Source organism: Capricornis sumatraensis, chromosome 5 (assembly GCF_032405125.1).
Source record: "Capricornis sumatraensis isolate serow.1 chromosome 5, serow.2, whole genome shotgun sequence".
NCBI lineage: Eukaryota > Metazoa > Chordata > Mammalia > Artiodactyla > Bovidae > Capricornis > Capricornis sumatraensis.
In genome coordinates, this window is record NC_091073.1 from 61366802 (window position 1) to 61384103 (window position 17302).

General features: G+C 40.3%; 1 protein-coding gene across 1 annotated transcript in view; it reads left to right on the plus strand.

Moving 5' to 3' along the window:
- The window catches only part of DOCK4 (dedicator of cytokinesis 4), a 472233-nt gene that overhangs the window by 317996 nt on the left and 136935 nt on the right, over nt 1-17302 (plus strand). Inside the window, exons 18-23 of the mRNA XM_068972403.1 lie at nt 3988-4085; nt 4193-4276; nt 4525-4625; nt 7178-7259; nt 8647-8817; nt 13736-13928. Of these exons, the coding sequence (XP_068828504.1) occupies nt 3988-4085; nt 4193-4276; nt 4525-4625; nt 7178-7259; nt 8647-8817; nt 13736-13928 (729 nt within the window). The remainder of the gene's footprint in view (nt 1-3987; nt 4086-4192; nt 4277-4524; nt 4626-7177; nt 7260-8646; nt 8818-13735; nt 13929-17302) is intronic.

A 17302-nucleotide genomic window follows, 5' to 3' on the forward strand; every position in this document is an offset into this window, starting at 1 on the left:
AGAGATTGTGAAAATAATAAAATCAACGTTATTGACTCCCTTAGGTGTTATTGTCATTCATCCTATATGGATGAGTTGTGTGTCTCTAAAGAATCCGGTTCATATTTAACTCTCTGTCTCCATTAGATTATTTTCAGCTGGTATTAGTTGTCAGTTAGTGCTGTAGTAATTACTATAAACTTATTGTCTTAAAACAGCAATAATTTATTATCTTATAATTTTGGAGGTAGAAAGTCTACAATCTTATTCCCTGGGCTAAAATCAAGATGTTAGCAGGGCCACGTTCCCTCTTGAAATCTCTAGGAGGGAATCCCTTTATTTACCTTTTCTAGCTCCTAGGAACCACCTGTATTCCCTGGCTACAGGCCCCTTTCTCCATCTTCCAAGACAGCAACAAAGCATATTCAGATCTCTCTGACTCTGATCATCTTCCATCTTTTAAGGACCCCTGTGATGAGAGTGCTCCCACCAAATCATCCAGGATAATACCCCATTTAAAAAATCTTTAACTTAATCACATCTGTAAAACTCTTTTGTCAGTTAAGATAAATCCATGGATTAGAATATGGACATCTTTGGGGGCCATTATTCTTCCAAAGATATAAACCTAACAATAGATTCTCTGCCATGAAAACATTTGGCCCTGCCTGCTTAATTATTCCTAGTTCTAGGGTTTAGGCTATTAGACAGAATTGTGAACATAAGACAGAGGGAAACACATCCTGATAACTAGAAGCTACTGGTCTGTAAAAGCAGAGAACATTTTTCAAGTAAATAAACTATTCACGAAGTCATTAAATTAAACATCTCGCTATATAGAAAGCAACGCTTGACACATTATTGGAGACTAATAAATGCTTAATTACCATTGTGACTTTGATTAACCTTGTCAATGTTGGACAGCTCAAAATGAGGCAAGAAATGAATAGTGTGTTTAAAGACATGGGACAGAGGAAGGAAGGAGGTTCTTTTTTCTGAAATTTACATGCTAGACACATGTCTCTGCGTAGAAGTAATCCACTTCCAAATTGGAATTAAATTTTTTTGTATTCATTTTACTCGACTTGGAAAATATACAAATCCCATTTGCATTACAGTTGGGCATTTAGTAAGTGATGTGGTCTCTAGGATGGTTTCCTAGAGCAGGTTTGCATTTCAGGATTTCTAAATTTCTGTCTACACACATTCTGTGTGTTTCAGTGTCATTCTTAGATAGCGTAGTGAGGCTAGTGGACTGGATGGACTCAGATCAAGGAAATATTTTAAGTTTCTTTAAAGTGCGGATCAGAAAAGGAAATCACTTTACTTGTTTGTTAGCTTCCTTGGACTGTTACAAACAACTTTTTAAAATGTTAAGAAAAAATGAAAACAATGCTTAAATTCAGTCTAACATTTGTGCCAATACCAACTGCTCCATATCCCCTTCTCCCTCCAATAATGGGTGGTTTATTCAGTCTCTTCCTGAGATTGTGGTTTGAAAAAAAAAGTAGGGATCAGGTCATCCACCTATTTTATAGCTCTTGGCAGATCAGACATACAGTCAGTACACACTTAATTGATAGTTGAATGGAATGTATAAAATTCTCATTTTCAGTAATAGGTCCTAGCTGCAAATTTGCAATGGATGTATCTTCAAATGGCTAAAATAAAGACCTAAGAGATGATAATTTTGAGTACATGGCATACATGCTTAATTGTGTCCAGATGGACAAAGTATAACACTGTATTCTCCTTTTAGCTCCATCGGGAGCAGTCTAACAGCTCCTCAGACTTCTTGCAGGGAAGATGAATGGCCCCAGCCTGGACCGCTGTCATCTGCCTCTGGCTCTGCTGATGACAGTCCTATTCTCTGTCCTCTACTGATGCCACTTTGCAGCCTATAGAGCCTCCTTCTTCCTCTGCACAGGGTCCACCCCTCACGTTGAACACTCCTGCAAAGGCCTCATTCTAAAGGGCGGGAAGAGAGAAGGAGGGGACAGAGCTGGATGGAGGGGGAGTGGGAAGTGAATGGCAGGGCATATTGTAAAAGAGGGGCCGCCAGGGAAGGAGGCAGGCATCCTGAAGCTAGATGTGGGAAGTCAGAGTGGAGCAGCAAGCAGACCAGGAGAATCCTGGAGAACTTTCTTTGGTCAGCTGGTCTCACCCTGTAGAATCTCTCATCTAAATATAACCAATCATATTTTTGAATGTTTCAATCATACCTCCAGGGCATCTGAGTTAGACGTGAATGTTCAACATTTTCAGGGTTTTCTGCTATAAAAATAATGATAAATTTCTTTTTCAATGTCAGTTTTTGAAAATTTCCCTCATTTTTCTAATTCTAAATCCTCCTCCTCCTCTTGCCCCTATTTGTTATAGAAAAATATTCCTATTTAGCGCTAAGTTTCCTACTTTGGGTTCCTTTGTGAAGTTTTTCCCTTGAAATTGGCTTTGGTGGAGGTTGCTTCTATTTCCTCTTGAGATTCTTATGGGTTTTCCCTTTATTCACTGTGTGTGTTAGACGCACCTTTGTTTCCAACTCTTTGCGACTCTATGGACTGTAGCCCACCAGGCTCCTCTGTCCATAGGACTCTCCAGGCAAGGTACTGGAGTGGGTAGCCATTTCCTTCTCCAGGGGATCTTCCTGACCTAGGGATCTTTATTTACCATGTTATGTTTTCTTCCTCATCATAACTACTTCCCTGATTTTTTTGGATTATTTGTTATTGTGTTTGGTGTTTGCCTTTTTTTTTTTTTGGTCTTTCCTGACTCTTGGCAAGTCCCATTCAAGTTTCTCCTGAAACAAGTGCTTTGAAGCAGAAAACCGCTCCTGGCTTCTCTCGTGGCTTCTCTAGTGTCTCAGCCCCACTGGCACCAGGACAATAGCCCTGCCAGGTTCCCCTGCCCTGGGCACATCCTGCTTCCATGAGCCTTGTCAGTTGTTACTGCTGTCATTGGCCTCTGATGCCACTGACTCCTTGTTCCCTTTGGAGACCAGTGGAGATGGGCACCATGTGCAGGAGCTTCTGCCCAGGAAGGAGGAGGAAAGGGTTTATTCCCTCACCAGTGAAGAGGTTCCCTATGGACTCTGCTGGACACAGGGCTCACATGTTGTCAGGTCAGAAAGAAAAGGGAATTGAAGAGCTGGGACCTGCTCTTCCCAGAGTCTAGGGTGGAAGATGATCACAGAGTCCAGGAATTGGCCCTTTCAGGTCCCAGGGCTCATCTGCTGGTCTGACAGTTGACTGGACTTGTCATCATTGTATGGTTTCCCAGGTGTCTGAGTGGTTAAACCTATCTGCCAATGTGGGAGACACAGGTTCGATCCCTGGGTCAGGAAGATCTTCTGGAGGAGGGCATGACAGCCCAATCCAGTGTTCTTGCCTAGAGAATTCCATGGCCAGAGGAGTCTGGTGGGCTACAGTCCATAGTGTTGCAAAGAGTCAGACCCAATTAAAGCAGCTTGACATGGCATGGCATGGCATCATTGTGCAGGAACCTTCTAGTCATGCCAGGTTTGGGCCACATTGTCAAGAAGACCTTCGCTGCCAAATGGAATTGATTGCTTGGCAGAGTGCTATGTCTTGGGAGCAGAAAAATGAATCAAGTGGGTTCCCAGCCCTCAAGAATCTCCCAGTTTAACTGGAGGACACAGAAAACTCTCCAACCAGTACTTACCAACTGCCTGCTGTGTGCCTGCTCTGTTCCAATGCTAGCACTAAGTTAGGGCCAAGCTCGATGTGGAGTTTACAGTCGTTGGGAAAATACAAGTAGCCTGAGAACTGAAGGATAAGCAAGAATTTGTCAGTCAAGGGCACTGGGAAGGACGGAAGAGAATACACTGTAATAAATGCCATCTTAGAGGGTTAGTTGGAGTCTGAAGGAGCCTGCAGTTTGGGTGACCAGGTGGCAAGATATTTAAGAATTCACTGTTTACCAGTTAGAACACCTTCCTGTGAGAGCCTGTTCTCTATCAAGGCAACTAATCTTCCTCTTCTATTTGGACAGGTGATATGCTTGATCTTTTGAAATGGAGAACCCACCCAGACAAGATCACAGGCTGTCTCTCTAAATTAAAAGAAATTGATGGCTCCGAGATAGTAAAGGTAAATGCATCCTGTTATCGTTCTCTTAGAAATTTGTGGGATAAAGAATATTTAGAGGGGAAAGACAGAGGATATTTTATTTATGCTTCTACTTCTTTATCTAACAGTTTCTGCAAGATACACTGGATACCTTATTTGGAATTTTAGATGAAAATTCCCAAAAATATGGGTCTAAAGTGTTTGATTCATTGGTGAGTTTAAATTAACTTTATACCTTAATTTTGTCTTTAAATCTTTACTTTCATAAGACCGTTTTAGGAATGTGCACTTAGTAGAATGAGCTCACTTGAAACCTTCCCAAACCAAAAAAAAAAAAAAAGAGAGAGAGAGAAAGAAAAACAACAAACAAACAAACAAAACAGAAACCTTCCCACTCCCTCTGCCAAAAATGTCTTGGTTTGCATTCAGTTTTGTAAAACTCTATTTTGTTTTGTTTTAGGTTCACATAATCAATTTGCTGCAAGATAGCAAATTTCATCATTTTAAACCTGTAATGGACACTTACATTGAGAGTCATTTTGCTGGAGCACTTGCATACAGGTAAGGTCCTTTGTCTTATAATTGGTTTAGAACACTTTCTTTTGAACTTTTTAAAGCAGCACCAGTTATATAGGAAAATTTAAAAGAGAATGTAGGAAGAAATGAAACACAGCTACTCAAGTGTCTCTTGAGACAGTATCTTCCTTTTTCACACATCTTTTTTTGATGGCTGAAACTTATTTTGATTTAAAAAGGTTGGGGTGCGGGGGGAGAACTTCCTGAGTTCTAGTCCTGAAACCTAAAATATAATGATTTCTTCTTGCCTCTGTTTCACTTGATCTTCTCTAGTCTAAAATACCTGGTTATTTCATTTTGATAGTCAAGAGCCCCATTTAATCATCACAGTCCTTGGTAATTCTGCTGCTGCTGCTGATGCTAAGTCACATCAGTCGTGTCCGACTCTGTGAGACCCCATAGACAGCAGCCCAATAGGCTCCCCCATCCCTGGGATTCTCCAGGCTAGAACACTGGAGTGGGTTACCATTTCCTTCTCCAATGCGTGAAAGTGAAAAGTGAAAGTGAAGTCGCTCAGTCGTGTCTGACTCTTAGCGACCCCATGGACTGTAGCCTACCAGGCTCCTCCATCCATGGGATTTTCCAGGCAAGAGTACTGGAGTGGGGTGCCATTGCTTTCTCCATGATAATTCTAGATGTCTTTAAGAAAGAAATATAATGGGAAAACAGCCTTTGCCATCATACCATTTTAAAGTCCTTTGTTCATTCATTTGCTAATATTTATTGAGTGCCTCCTGCATGCCAGACACTAAGCTTTGTGCTGATTGTATGAAGAGCTGGCCCGTGGATGCAAGGAGTTCAGTTATTAGACTCTATCCTTTATTACCAGCTGCCATTTTAACTGCTGCTCCTTTCTTATCAGTTCAGATAAGGCAAGCAAGACTAAAAGTGAATGGATAATGACATGCTGTAACTGGTACCTGCCTACATGTAGCCTAGAAGATAACAACTCCCCTCTTTCTGTCCTATGGGTGACATCTTCCTGGTCATGGGCCTGCTTAAATACACCCTGAAATGTACCCCCAAAGTTCCATCTCCCCATTCCACTGCTGTCATTGCTATTCTGCCAGTTTTTTTTAGTTTATAATTGTTTTTTTTTTTAAACTAGGGGATAATTGCTTTTCAATGTTATATTAGTTTCTGCTGTACAACAACATGAATCAGCTACATGTATACATAAATCCTCTCCCTAGCCTCCCACCACCACCGCCCAATCCCACCCCTTTAGGTCATCACAGAGCACTGAGTTGAGGTCCCTATGTTATACAGCAGCTGCCAATGTTTTTAATCTTATACACTAAATACCTATGGGCATGTACACGCAGTCATCTATTCCCAGAGGTGCGTTGAATGGGCATGGAATCAGGGCTTTGCCCTTTTTCCCCATCTGTGTGCTGTATAAAAGATAGTAGGTAACCAGGTAAGCATTTCATCCAGTTCTTTTGGTTGTTTGCTTCCATAGCCTGGTAAGATTTACACCTCTGATGTTTAAGTGAATGGAGTCATTTTTGCAAGACTTGACCTTCTACTGACATGAGTTTTTCAGAGGGTGATATGTTTGAGCAAGGATAGTTTTGCCCTTACCTAACAGTTTGGGCCCTTGTGTGAGGGGTCACTGTTCCAAGTGACACTGTTACTGGAAACTAGAAAACAGTGGTGTAATGTCTAAACTTCAGATTAGCCAGGAACGCAACTAATCAGTTCTAATAAGACAAATAAGGCTCATGGAATCTTCTTGGGCCAGAATCATGACCACTCATCCTCAGAAGTAGTGTTCCCATCAGCATCTACTGACTGGAACAACCATGAATTCTCCTCGGACAGAGAAAAATTTTTAAAAATTGTGGTTTTCTAGACACCAAGAACTGGCCGGTGTTGAAGGTCACACGACTGCAATCTTGAGAATTTGAGGCGTGGAAGTTAATTCAATTTTTGTTTCTTAAAACAATAAAACTTCTAGAAATTACTTGGAAAAAATAAAACTTGGCTTTTCTGGAAATTACTAGGGCATGCTCTGATGGTAAGCCTCATTCTTCCCACAGGTCAGAGAATTGGCTTGTTAAGTCCATGGGGTGTGATTTGAAATGAGGAGGTGGTATCTTCATCCTTCCCCACACTTCCTTTTGCCTCCAGATAAATATTTCATCCAAATTAGGATTTCACTGGGGAGGAAGCCCTAATTAGCAGTTGTCCGAGATTGACCATGGCAGTCAGATTCAGACACTCCCCTGGCTGGAGTCCTTTCTTCTGATATTTGTGTTCACCCTTTGGAAGCATGGCCAGAAGCAGCAGGGCTCATGGAATATGTCCAGGTTGAAAGGAATCTCGCTGGGAGGAAATGTTGCTCTCTTCAGCTTCAAAAAAGGGGTAATGATGGTGATATGCAGACTTTGTAAAATTATCATAACAGTTTGACAGAAACATGAGAACTGATGGAAAATGATGCCTCCTTGTGATAAAAATAAGCGTTTGATTTGTTGGCTTCTAATTGAGAGTGAGACCAACTGTACCTTCTGCACATTTCCCCTGTATTTTAGAGATCTCATCAAAGTACTCAAGTGGTATGTGGACCGGATCACAGAAGCGGAGAGACAAGAGCACATCCAGGAGGTGCTGAAGGTAATGACACGCTGTGGATAGCACATCATAGCCCAACAGTGCTGCTGCGTGGTGATGCCTGAGCAAATTGGCTTCCTCTGCACAGGCAGTAATCGCTGATGATGTATCACTGACATTCCAATTCAGTGATCTTAATCAGTTTGTGGCTGCTCCAGAGATGATGAGATTTGAAAAGAACTTTGCCAGACTCGCCCACTGGAACCTCCCTGGCATTAAATCCTTACTCCTCCAGGCTCTGAACACTTGAAATCTAGAAGGAAGGGTTGAGAAGACAAGACCACAGATGAGCGGTTAAGCTTAGAAGTCCCCTGTTCTTGCCTCTACCACTCTGACAGAGACCATCTGAGAACCATTTGTCTTACACTTTAAGGGCTTCCCTGGAGACCCCGGTTCAATTTCTGGGTTGGGGAGATCACCTGGAGAAGGGATAGGTTACCCACTCCAGTATTCATGGGCTTCCCTGGTGGCTCAGACAGCGAAGAATCCACCTGCAATGTGGGAGACCTGGCTTCAATCCCTTGGTTGGGAAGATCCCCTGGAGGAGGGCATGGCAACCCAAGCCAGTACTCTGGCCTGGAGGATGGCTTAGCAGGAATCATAATGAGGAAACCTGAGGTTTTACGGGGTCTCGTGGTTTAACACTGCCCGTATCTCTGGCCCTATGAGCTCTGTATATATGAAGATGTTGATACCTTTCTTGCAACATGTTTGTAAAGAATCTACCAATAGCTTCTTTTTTAAATTAATTAATTGATTTTAATTGGAGGGCAGTTACTTTGCAATATTGTGTGATCATCATGAATCGGCCACAGATATGCATATGTCCCCCACATCCTGAACCCCTCTCCTACCTCCCTCCCATCTGTCAGTAGATTCTTAAGAGGACTGTGCAGTAACGGCCTTGGCAGCCTTTTGATTTCTGTAATTGAGTACATAGTATTTGATGTCAGCAGATAAAGGTAAACAGGTGTACATTCTAGAAAACAAGCATTTTACTCATTACAAATTTGTCTTCTAGGGCTGATTGAAGGTAAAATGCAAGTGGCAAGAAAACCTACCAGCAAAGCAGAATTATTTTTGAAAAATAGACCACCATATCTTTGTTAATTATATTAAAATCATCTGAGGATCAAAAACATTTAATGTTCATACCTCTTTAAGAATTACATAGAATTTAAAAATTAACTATACTTTTCCTCTCATTAGGTATTAGAGAAAAACAGCTCTTTCACTATGAGTAAATATTGTTCAAAAATCTCACAGGGCTTTAGTACTTAAATCAATAATTTAAAAGGCTCATGTTGTACTATAGTTTTGTGTTGTGTGTTTGTTAAATAAATACCTTTGATTTTCTTTGAAACTAACATTTTAAAAATTTTGTTTTAAGGCCCAAGAATATATTTTTAAGTATATTGTTCAGTCTCGAAGGCTGTTTTCCCTTGCCACTGGAGGGCAAAATGAGGAGGAATTTCGCTGCTGTATTCAGGAACTGCTCATGTCAGTTCGTTTTTTTCTTTCACAAGAAAGCAAAGGATCTGGAGCATTATCTCAATCACAGGTAATTGTTTTTTCATCTCTGCTGAATAGAGGAAAAAATGAGTCCAATTTATTTATTTTTACATAGCCGCCTAAGTGAATATTTTCTCCATCAGCATTTCATAGCTCCAGGTTATATTTGTAACTTAACTGACTTGGAAGAGCCTTTTAAAAAGTCCCCCAGCTTCTGAGCACCAGCAGAGCGAAAGTTGGTAATGTCTTCCTTTGGATTGTTACCACCCTGAATGGAGAGCCTGTTGGTTTGCATCGGCCTCCATTCCAGTTTCTAGAACTCACACTGATGATTGGAGACACCCTGTCAATGTCACCTGTGGGGAGGTATTTTTCTCTAGCTAGTTTGCTACTGGAAGGACTGATGCTGAAGCTCCAATCTTTTGGCCACCTGATGTGAAGAGCTGACTCATTGGAAAAGACCCTGATTTGGGCAAGACTGAGAGCAGGAGGAGAAGGGGGCAACAGAGGATGAGATGGTTGGATGGCATCACTGGCTCAATGGACATGAGATTCAGCAAACTCCAGAAGATAGTGGAGGACAGAGAAGCCTGATGTGCTGCAGTCCATGGGGTCACAGAGAGTGTTGTTTTGAGCAACAAAAACAACAATCTGCAGTTGTTTTCCCTAAGCCTGCCTTTTTTTTTTTTTTTTTTTTTTTTTGGCTACACTGTGTGAGCAGTTCCCCAACCAGGGATGGAACCCAATCCCAGGAATAAGACTGGTGAGTCCTAACCACTGGACTGCCAGAGAATTCCCTCGTGCAGTATTGTAATCCATGCACCTGAGGCTCATTGTACTGGTCTCGGCTAAACTGCATGTTGTTTTGTTTTCAGTTGACCCTAATCATCCTGGGAGTTACTTCAGCAGTTGCTGCCAAAGTATATTACCAGAAGTAGCTCTCATGTTTTGTTTAAGAACAGGATCTATCTACTTTTCAAATAGTGTGCTGAGAGGTCATTGTGCTGAGAGATCATTCTGAATATCTTTCTCTACACTTTCTTAATACTTCTTGTACCTGTTTAATTCTAAAAACTTGATTTAAAAACCTGTCAGATGGAGAAGCAACTTCTTTATTACTTTCCCCTGGAGACTTGAGACTTACAATCACTGTGAATTTGGATGCAAAAAGGGATATTAGGAGACTAGATCCCTAGGAGTATTGTTGTAACTTGGTGTTGTTTGCCATTTGGAAGGCATATATAAAGGCAAAACACTAGAAATGTACAACCCCCCTCCAATAATAATGCTGTGTTTTTCTGACTGTTTGGGAGCTGTTCTTGTTACTTTCTTCTTTGCAGAGGTGGACTTATCTTCCATCTGGGTAAGGATGTTGTTGTTCACTCACTAAGTTGTGTCCGACTCTTCTGTGACCCCACAGACTATAGCCTACCAGGCTGCTCTGTCCATGGGATTTTCCAGGCAAAAATACTGGAGTGGGTTACCATTTCCTTCTCCAGGGGATCTTCCCAACTCAGGGATCAAACCTGAATCTCCTGAATTGCAGGTGGATTCTTTTACCACTGAGCCACCGGGGAAGGCCCTGAGTAAGGATACAGGCTCTTTTATTATCATTTTGGCTTCTCTTGTTAATGATACAATCACTGAACTTTATGAGACTTGCCAAAGATCTCAATGTCAAGTTGCCAACTAATCAAACCTTACTTATCAGCTGGTGATATTTGAAAAGGATATTACAACAGGCAAACCATATATTCCTTTAGATCAAAATTCTCAGAAGTTCACTACTTTTATAAGAACTGTTGAAAATTTCAGTTTTCATTTTGAGATTTTTCTTTAAAAAAAGAAAAGAAAAACCTCTATCAAGGATATAACATACCTAATTCATAACTGAAAAATATTCTTCTTCTCTCAAGAGTAACCTTAAGTCGTGGTTTCTCAAATGAGAATGTCTTGCTATGGACTCATGAGATTTTTTTCTTCTTTAAAGTTAGAGGAACATTCTTCTACCTTAGTTATGTTATGCTGAATCCTAGCCATCTCTCTGAGAGATTTGGGCTCTGAGGTACAGCCATGACTTAGAGCAGCTTCCTTTTCTATATTTAACCTCCAACTGCTCCTGGTTCTCCAAATTCTACACCTCCATCGGGATAGTGAAGCAACTGGAACTTCCCTTGGACGTGCAGTGGTTAAGACTTCACCTTCCAAGGCAGGGGGTGTGGGCTGTATCCCTGGCTGGGGAAGTAAGATCCCAAATGCCTTGGGGCATGGCCAAAGAAAAATTAAAATATTTTTTTTTAATAGTGAAATTTTCACACCTTCAAAGAATCATATTTGACTCTTCTTTTTCGACTGTTAGCTTTTTATCAAGAGGTAGTATATAAAACGTGTACATAGTTTCTTAGTTTGGTGCTAAGAGAAAATTTATATAAAGAAGTGGTTAGTTTTCTTCATTAAGCAAGGAGGACTTTGCCCCTCTATATTTTGGGAGGAAGGAGAATTTTAAACACTTCTTCCCTTTCCAATTCCCCCTTTGACCCCACACGTTCGTAGCTCTCTCTTCTAAGATGGAAGGTGTCACTAACCTGGTTGATCCAATATGTTAGGTTTCTGTCACTGCACAACAAATGGCCATGCTGGTGTTAGATGACAGCCATTTATCAGGTCAGATTCTGTAGATCAAAAGACGTGGTTGGATTTTTGGCTTAGGGTCTCCTGTAGCCAAAAGCAAGCTTTGACAGCTTACCTGGAGGCTCTCGGGAGGAATTCACCTTCTAGATCTTTCAGACTTTGGACAGGAATCAGTTTCCTTATGAGTGAGAGTCCCATTTCCTTGCTGACTGTCAACCAGAGGTGGGGAAGGAGCTCTTAGCTCTTAGCTCCTGGAGACCACTCACATTCCTTGGTGTATGGCCCCTCCAATCCTCAAAGCCAGGCACAGTTTATCAAATCTTTCTCATGCTTCAGATCTCTGAGTTCCCCCACCATATGTCAGAGAACACTTCTGCCTGGGAACAGCATCAGGGGACATGTTTCTTGGAGATCATCTTGGAACTCTGCCTACCGTTTCCAGAGCCAAGGATAGCCTTTGGTCTGGATTCTTGCCTTCAACACAAAAGTCCCAGTTTCCTTGCTCCATTTTGGATTTTTTCCATGTGAGTTACAACTCAGCAAATTCTGTCTCCTGGAGGCAGAATAGGCCATCCCAGCAATCCTTCCAGTTGGATCAGTAGACAGCTTTTCTGTAGAGCTGATACTGCTAGGAGGTTCATTTGGTCCTCCTGGCCTAAGCCCCGCCTGCTAATAATTCTTTCCTTGGGAGCAGGACAGAAGGCTAACTCAGCTGTCTGTAGTCGATTCCAAGGACAGCTCTCTACTGTGGGAACCCCAAGAAAAGAAGAATGGTGGAAGGCATTGAGCCCTGAGACCCTGCCCCAAATTCCTATTAATTATCTTTTCTCTTTTTGTCTTGGATACCAGGAAGATCAAACAATATCGTGTTTTTATTATTTGCAGTAAAAATCTTTAGCTTAGATACCTGTGCAAGTCTCTTTCTGCCCTCATCACAAGGTCTTTTTCTTTATCCTTTTTAATAATTGCATCTTACACTGCAGGCACAAATATCTTTTTGAAATAAAGAGGTATAAATAAAGAATTGACACATACATTAACGGAGTTCTGAGGAACATCAAGTTAGGTGACTTTTTAGTGATCAGAAAGCTGGCCTCATTTAATTTTTTTAAGCTTCATCTTATGACTCAGTTCTTTGCAGAGTGAAATGAAGGTTATATAAATATACTCTTTACCGAAAAATATCTGGTTATTAATTTTAAAAGCATTCAAGTAGATCTATAATTTTTAAAAGCCAAAGGGAGAACATAGCTGTTGACCCTAGCACCTTGAACATTCTGATGGTTCTGACATCAGAAACAGGTCTCGGCTCTTCAACATATTTCTGCTACTGCTATATAGGTAGATACCAAAGTCCACAAATTTGAATTCGATTCTGTGTTTGAATCATCAGCACATGTAGACCTGACCCACTTTCTGCTGGTGTCAGATCTCATTGGTAAATCCGACAGCTGTTGATTCTCAGCATATTAGAAACATGTGCCTCTTCCTCCACCGGGTGGTTGATCAATTTTTCTTTCCATTGCCCTCCTTTTGTGGAATTTTAAAAGGCTGAGTTTGTTTTGATGTACAGTCTTAGCCCAATTTTTAAAGTATGCCCTTCAGGGTTTGATGTTAGCATCTATTTTTTTTTTCTTTAAAAAAATAATGATCAGGTTTCTTTATTTATGTAAACAATATTGTTCTAAATACACACAGTTTTGGATTTTCATTAGATCTTGAAGTAACCTGAGGGATTATGCTAATGATCTTGTCATTTTACAGGTGATGAAACTGAAACCTAGGGGATTAAATGACTTGCCCAAGGTCACAGAGTTGATTAGAAGTCAAGCTAGTCCTACATATAATCTTATGCCTTCTGATGTCCTATGTTTTTTCTTTAATCATAAATTGAGTGTTTTAGGGAATTAATGTGTTTGGCTTCTTAAAGGTAAACGAGATTTAAATGAGCACTTGAGAAAGCTTCTCCAAAAAGAATGAAACATAAATAATTACAATCCAGGTCTTGGCTGAGTATTCCTTCCATGTGATCACACTGCCTTCTGCTGAATCTGTGGGGGTTTTGTCCATCACTTTGCTAATGTCGGTTGTTTTACAGGATTTCCCAGTTTTTACTATGTTGTACCCTTGCATATTTTGAAAAATTGCTCCATTTTGGTATGTCTTTTCCCCCTAAATTTTGCCCTTTTAGTCTTTTTAGATTTGGGTACCAGAAGCATTTGACATTCTATTTCCTACCATTTAAAAATATTTGTCACAGTCTTAAACTCACTGACATTTTTATAGCTGATTTCTCAGGGATATCTGGGAATTGACTTAAATTTCTTCTTTTAAAGGCTGTGTTTCTGAGCTCCTTCCCAGCTGTGTATTCGGAGCTGTTGAAGCTCTTTGACGTCCGGGAGGTGGCCAACTTGGTCCAGGACACCCTGGGCAGTCTGCCGACCATCGTGCACGTGGATGATGCCCTGCAGGCCGTTAAACTGCAGTGCATTGGCAAGACCGTGGAAAGCCAGCTCTATACCAACCCAGGTAAGGTGTTGGGTTTCTCAGATGAAAGAGTGTCTCTAGAAAGCCATTACTTACATTTTCTAGTCATAGGCCAGCAGAAGCAATTTAAAAAGGAAACTAAAAACTTCTTTCTCAGAAGCATTGTGTATTTGGATGGTAGAATGAGTTTATTAAATAGTCAGACATAAAAGTATGGCTCTTAAAACTTTATTTCTGGAAAGAGTGAAAATTCTAATAATTAAATTGTTAATTCAGATCACAACAAGTTGTAGTGTAGGGCATGCTTTTTTCCTTGCTGTAGATTTTTTTTCTTTTAACATTCAACAAAATTAAAAATTTTTCTTTTCTGAGATGCCTACAGGAACCTGCTATAATCCTTGTTTGTTTATCTCAATTGTCCTTAGAAGTTTCCCATCAATATGTGTTCTGAAAGTGGGTGAAAGTTTCAGTGTGTTGTCATTTTTTATAGATTTTATCCTAATAGCAAGGGACTACTTGCTAAGTTGATTTTGTCATAATTTTTTTTTGGTTTAGTTGCTAAGTCATGTCTTATTCTTGCGACCCCATGGATGGTAGCCTGCTAGGCTCCTCTGTCCATGGGATTAATACTGGAGTGGGCTGCCGTTTCCTTCTCCAGGGGATCTTCCCAACCCAGGAATCGAACCCAGGTCTCCTGCACTGCGGGCAGATTCTTTACCGACTGAGCTATGAGGGAAGCACATCTTGTTTTCCTCTAGTTTTTTTTTTTTTTTAAATAATAAAATGCCAGTCTCACTTTAAATTTTATTTTAAAAAGTTTCCATCATTATCACTGAATCAAAAACTTTTAAAAATTATTTTTTGAGAAATCTCTTTTCACATGAATACATATACGTGTGTGTTGTATTTTTGAAATAGGTCTAAAATAGAGTTAAGAAACCATTTTTACATTATTTTATTGTGAAACACTTTAAACATAGAAACTAGACTAGAGCATAATAAATCTCAGCAATGGGAGACAGTTACTTTAGATCTTTTAAGAGATTTCTCATTATAGAACGAGGCCCTCTTGTATATACTCACTTCCTTCATATATGTTTCCACTATCAGATTCATTTCTGTTTTCTATGCCTTTATTCTATAACTATAAAGGCGTCATTTTTTACCTTTTCAAAATTTTTTCATCTTTTAGTCTTTATATAATATTATATTGAATGTCATTCTGTAGAGTGCTTCTTTTTGATTAATATTGTACTTTTTAATCTTTCCATGCTGTTAGATATAGCTCTTGTTCTTTTTTACTGTTATATAGTAGTCCCATGAGTATGTGTATATCGTGGTTAATTTATCTTTTCTCCTGTTGATAGACTGTTAGTATGTTTCTGGTTTTTTTCTGAGATAACGTTTCAATGAAAGAGGCTTCAGCCTTCTGATTTCTCCCCATGAAAACACATCTCCTCCTGGAAAGAAAGATGCTTCTTGCAGTAGTTTTCAGACTGCACCCCTCAGAGCCCTGGGGTTCTTCTGCAGTGATTAGGCCTTCCTTGAGGGTGGAGAATAGGCGGTATGAAGTAGAAAGGATGAAGGTCCCAACTAGACATCCAGATTTGACTAGAATATCAATTCTGTCAATATCAATTACCAAACTAAGAAGAGTTCATTCTCCTATCAGAGGAATTGGTGATTTTTACCATATTTCTCTCTTACTGGCTAGATAATTCTTTGTTAGGTTAAAGTCTGACACAGAGCAACATAGATAATGAAAACCATTTTGAAATGTAAGGAAATTATTTTTGTTCATTATTGCCCCTAGCAGATGTGTTCTGTCTGTGGACTCAGTTCCCTGTTGATTACTGATGCTCAGGAGGTGGTAGAGAAATCATACTGGGTCTCGGTGGGAGGTGGTGAGATTATTTACTGGGGCCAGAATAGAAGGACTCAGACCCAGGGAACGTGAACCCCGAAAGGCCTCCAGTGCTGGGGATTAGTGATGTGGAAGAGGGGGAGGGGAAGCCCGCTTCACGTGTTCTGTGGGACACTCCTCGTGGAAGGTAATTATGGGGAAGCATAAACTTCTGAGAAACAATGTGACTTGCGATCAATGGAACACACTGAAGCACATTCACAGATCCTAGTAAGAGGCTTGACTTCCATCAGTGCCCCCAGGAAGATGGGATTAGTGACTCACTGAGCTTCCCAGGTGGCACTAGTGGTAAAAAAAATTACCCAGGAACCATAACAACAGCAACAAGGAAAAACCATGAATAGCATCACCAAACGATGGTGAAATCAGATTCATGTTTTAGATAAGTTTTGACCTGTTAGTTTCCTGCTGGTACCACAGCGACTACCACAAACTTAGTGGATTAATGTAACTCAAATTTCTTATGTTACATTTCCTTAGGGCAGAAGTCCAAAATGCTTCTCACTGGCCTAAAATCAGGGTGTGGATGGAGCAACATTCCTTTGTGTAGTGTCTAGGGAATACTTTGTTTTCTTGCCTCTGACAGCTTCTAGAGGCTGCCTACATGCCCCGCCTCCTTCATCTTTAAAGCCAGCAGTTTAGCATCTTCTCATCTCTGATGGTCTAGCTGCTTTCACTTGTAAGGACCTCTATGTTTACATGGGTCCCACCTAGATAATTCAGGATCATCTCCCCAGCTCAGCATCCTTATTTTAATCATTTCCGAAAAATCTCTTTAACATAATCTATTCACATAACATATTCACAGGTTCCAAGAATTAAGATGTAGATATCTTTGAGGGGAACAATTTATTCTGTGTACTACATAGGGGTAAAACCAACAGTTTAAAAGCAGTGTGATGGTATAGCTCCATATATAAAAGGCAAAAACACTCAGGAGTCTATGAATTTTATTTACTTGTTGGAAGTAAAATAAATGGAACATGAAGTCCTACAGTTATATGAGTACACACATCTTGGCCAGATGGAAGTTACAAATGATGCTTTGCTGATTAAAATTATAAATCTGAACAGGGGAAAATAAAATAGGGATAAGCACATTACACGGTATTAACTGGCTATGTATTGAGCTGAAGACAAAGTATTTAAGTCTTGATGGCCTTAATGACAGTTCCATTTCTCAGAACACTGAGTATGGCAGAGATAATTGCTACTCTGAGCTGAATTCTGATCAACAAAGATGAACTGGTTAGTGATAGACAAGTGAGAAGGATCTGAGAAAGTGACCTCATTTTCTGGGGCATTCATATTAGCCAGAAAGGCGTACAGAGTACAGTCAGCCCATGCTTTAAGAAAATAGATTTCAAAATATTTTGGAAAACAAGACTGTAGATGTTACAAGCTGCTTAGGAGAGATAGAAAGTTCTGAAAGTTGTCATTGTACTAGAATCCTACTTCTCCAGAGAAGTAGACACAATTGTGTGTGTGTGTG